General features: G+C 40.7%; 1 protein-coding gene across 1 annotated transcript; it reads left to right on the top strand.

Annotated features, from left to right (window-relative positions):
• Window positions 1–409: 409 nt before the first annotated feature.
• On the top strand, window positions 410–2201 carry MC4R (melanocortin 4 receptor). Its single transcript, XM_048322747.1, has 2 exons — window positions 410–635; window positions 784–2201. The coding sequence occupies exon 2, from the start codon at window positions 867–869 to the stop codon at window positions 1860–1862; it is 996 nt and encodes a 331-aa protein (XP_048178704.1). The 5' UTR covers window positions 410–635; window positions 784–866; the 3' UTR covers window positions 1863–2201.
• The last annotated feature ends 2070 nt before the right edge of the window (window positions 2202–4271 follow it).

Here is a 4271-nt window from a genome sequence, read left to right as displayed (position 1 = left end):
CTTTTCCTCCCTTCCCTGTTCTTATTTTGCCACACATACAAGGCAGAACAAGTTTGTGCCGCAGAAGGAGCAAGAGTAAATCACAGTCTGAAAAATAAAATCCGTTAGTTCAGCTGTAAGAATTCTGTAAGATTGCTAGTACAGTACTGTAAGTTTGCTAATTGAAAATCAGTATTGAAATATTATTTTGAGAAGCTAAAGAAGAGACACAAATCTCACAAAGTCCATCTGCTTTCCTGTAGCTACTGGTAACTTGTGCTGCATCTGAATCCACGGTGCTGTGTGATGTTTCACAGAGGCTCGGAATCAGCAGCCCCTCCACTTTCTGCAGCTCCTGAGTCCCATTGGCTGGAAAGAAAAGCAGAGGCGGAGAGTGCCCTGAATATTTTTTCTCTTCCACACACGGTAAAACAGGCAGCCAGCATGCACTGCCTGACAGCAAGACTGGTGCTTGCAGTTTGAAAATAGTTCCTGCTCTGCAGCAGTCACCTGGGCATTTTATGATCAGATCTCTTTAATGGAAAGGACCAAAAAAAGCCTTGCAGCATCCCAGTGAACTAAACAGGAACTGACCATAGGGGAGAATCTGATGCAAACATAGAGACTGTTGGGACTCTGTGACATATATCACCAAGGTAAATGTGATGATGATCAGAAACTGTGTCTGTCAGGGTGTAAACAGCTCTTCTGAGTCTGAAATCTTATTTTTTCACAGTAGTCAAAGTGTTCTGAACTGCTGCCTGCCTCGGTCCTAGCTTATTTTTCTTTTTTTTTTTTCTCAAGCTGAAAAGCCAAATAAGGTTTTCAAAGGAATGCAAAAGGAACAGGAGTTTTAAAAGCAGGAAGCCGAAAGGGATCTCCATAAGATGAATTTCACCCAGCATCGTGGGACACACCAGCCTCTCCATTTCTGGAACCACAGCTACAGACTGCATGGAGGAGCCAGTGAGCCCAATGAAAAGGGCCACTCCTCAGGAGGCTGCTACGAGCAACTCTTTGTATCCCCCGAAGTGTTTGTGACTCTGGGCATCATCAGCTTGCTGGAGAACGTCTTGGTCATTGTGGCGATAGCCAAGAACAAGAACCTCCATTCGCCCATGTACTTCTTCATCTGTAGCTTGGCAGTGGCTGACATGCTAGTGAGTGTATCTAATGGATCAGAAACCATTGTCATCACGCTGCTAAACAGTACAGACACAGATGCACAGAGCTTTACCATAAACATTGACAATGTCATCGACTCGGTGATTTGCAGTTCCTTGCTTGCATCAATTTGCAGTCTTCTCTCAATAGCAGTGGACAGGTACTTTACTATCTTTTACGCCCTCCAGTATCATAATATCATGACAGTGAAGCGTGTAGGGGTTATCATCACGTGCATCTGGGCTGCTTGCACAGTCTCAGGCATTTTGTTCATCATTTACTCTGACAGCAGTGTTGTCATCATCTGCCTTATCAGCATGTTCTTCACTATGCTCATTCTCATGGCATTCCTCTATGTCCACATGTTTATGATGGCTCGTATGCACATAAAAAAGATTGCTGTTCTTCCAGGAACTGGCCCTGTTCGCCAAGGGGCCAACATGAAAGGGGCCATCACTCTCACCATCCTGATTGGAGTTTTTGTTGTATGCTGGGCTCCATTTTTCCTACACCTGATTTTCTACATCTCCTGCCCCTACAACCCTTACTGTGTGTGCTTCATGTCCCACTTTAACTTCTACCTCATCCTCATCATGTGCAATTCCATCATTGATCCACTTATCTATGCATTCCGGAGTCAGGAGCTCAGGAAAACATTCAAGGAGATTATATGCTGCTGTAGCCTGAGAGGGCTTTGTGATTTCCCTGGCAAATATTAAACCGAATGGATGGGTATGTTACTGTGTGCACAACAGGCAGCACAGATTTCCAAGCCTTCGGATCTTCTTTCTCAGCAGAATTTGGTTTAAATCTTTAAGAGTGAGCACCTCTTTCTGTGTCCCCTCCCTCTCATTTTTGTGTCCCATTCACATGGAATTCATATTTCTGTATAATGTTTATGATGTCTATAGTTTGTAATTTATTTGGCTGGAAAGAGAAATAGCACTTCATACCAGTTTGTAAGTAAGCAAATAAATGTAATGTTGAATGTGAAATACTAACAAACATGAGCAGCTGTATATTCCAATTGCTGACAAAATAAATATCCTGCCTGACTTACACTACCTATTGGCTGATATTGTTCCTTATTCTTTTGAAGTAATTATAGCTATCCACTACATTAATTAACATTAATTAACAGCTAAGAATAGAACATATGCTTCTACATTAGTGGATTAAATGTTCTCTGGAATTAGAAAGCAGATTTTTCAGAAAGACTAGTGAAACCAAAAATTGTATTTATTCATTTTGAACCCTTTTTTTTGCTTCACAGCAGGAATTCTGTTCTTTGTTACAGTTATTGCCCACAAGAAGATTTTTCAAACACTTGCTACACAGCCAGTTGAGTGCTTCGGCTTTGGGCTAGGTTTGTTTTCAAGATGATGATTGCTGTATGTCTGAGAGCACCTTTTTGCAAAGTTTAAATTGCTCCCTGGAGCATCAGGTAGTCCTGGATATATCTGCTAGACTGGCATTCAGGTAGACTAGCTCCCTCCATTTGGCCATGAAACAGGTACAGTATTAACTTTGACAGTGCCAGCAGCAGTGTAAAAATTCACTGAGAGATTTACCAGATAAAGAGGCAAGTTCAACTGGAACATTCAGTCCTTGTTCTGAGGTGCTGTGGGGAATAAGGACTCTGTGCTCCAGATGAAAATACATCCTTGTTGAAAACAAGCTGCCCTCTGTTCTGAAGTGTGGTGTTAGCAGATGTGATCCAGTGCCAGGATCTTTACACAGGAGTCAAGGAAGGTGTTAATTTGGTCTGAGCACCTCAACCCATACTGTGGAGCGTATGGGCTTTGGAGGGGCAATGCTATCACACGGAATGAGTGCCTGCTGATGAGTCTGGTTACTCAAGCTCTGCATCTGGCAGCTGCTTGAATTCAATCCATGTGTTCTCAGTTTCAGCCTGAAATTCCACTCTCTCCTCAGGCTGTTCTAAGGACCTCAGGTCCCTGGTATTAGCACTTTTGGAGACGTTTAAAGTATAAACGTGACTACACAGGATTCCACAAAGATGTCCCTTAACATCTTGATGGTATCAGCCTCTATGTAAGGACAAAGAAAAAATAATTTATTTATTTATTCCCAGAAAGTATAAAACATACTGAAAACCTGTAGAAGATCTGGAAAAATCTGATTTAAAACCTCAAAATTTAAAGTAAAACACAACTCAGGTTTTGATCGTGAATGCTTGATTTTATCAAGATGAACAGTGAATGGATGAAAAACAGGATAATCAGCACTACTTATTTTCTTGGAAACATATTGTTGTCTCTAGTTGCTTGTTTCTTCATTAAAGAAAAACATAAAATAAAAGTTATTCAAAGAGGCCAGTGTTTGCTATCTCAGGTTCTCCAGACTGAAGCTGATCTTTCAGTTGTGAGTAACTTTTCAGGATATTGTAAAACTATGACATTTGGTCCTCTGTTAAAGAGCATGAAGGATTTAAGGTGGGTCTTAGTGTTTTTAACTTCAACTATTTACAGGAAGAGCAAGAAAATCATTTGACTTTGTGCATCCAAGTCCCTTGGTGGACCAGAAGCACCAAAATCAGGTCTCCTACTGTCTGCTCTTCTGCTTGGGCCAATCCATGGACCATGCTGCTTGCAACACACCACTGTTGCCTTTTCTCAGCTTTAATAAGTGATATTTTTACATCATAATGGTTGCAGTGTGAAAGATGTTGAAATATATTTACTACATTCGCTCTACTGTTTTCTTCTGAAAGAAACTATAAATGTTTCAATAATACCTGGTTCCACTGAGAATAAAAAATGTCAAAGAAGTAGAATTAAAGTTCAAGCAGAGAAAGCAATGAATGTATTTAAATTAGTATTCCATCCAAAAATCCAGTGGACTTTACTAAAGGCCTTTTCTTTTCCCACAAGACATGATACAAAAATGCTTAGTTAGTAATGAAAGAAAATGCTGATGCCAGTTTGAACTAGGCACAAATCGTACTTGATCTTTGCTTTGCCTCACTTTCTATAGATATTTTAGGACTGTAAATTGTGATAATGGGGGCTCCAGCTTTTCCTTTTTTAGTTCATGGGTACAGAGAGACCCCTGTGGAAATTGTCCAAAGAGCAAGGTACTACCGTAGGTGCTCTGAACCTTACCTT

Source organism: Corvus hawaiiensis, chromosome 1 (genome assembly GCF_020740725.1).
Source record: "Corvus hawaiiensis isolate bCorHaw1 chromosome 1, bCorHaw1.pri.cur, whole genome shotgun sequence".
NCBI lineage: Eukaryota > Metazoa > Chordata > Aves > Passeriformes > Corvidae > Corvus > Corvus hawaiiensis.
This window is presented reverse-complemented; position numbering and strand designations above follow the sequence as displayed.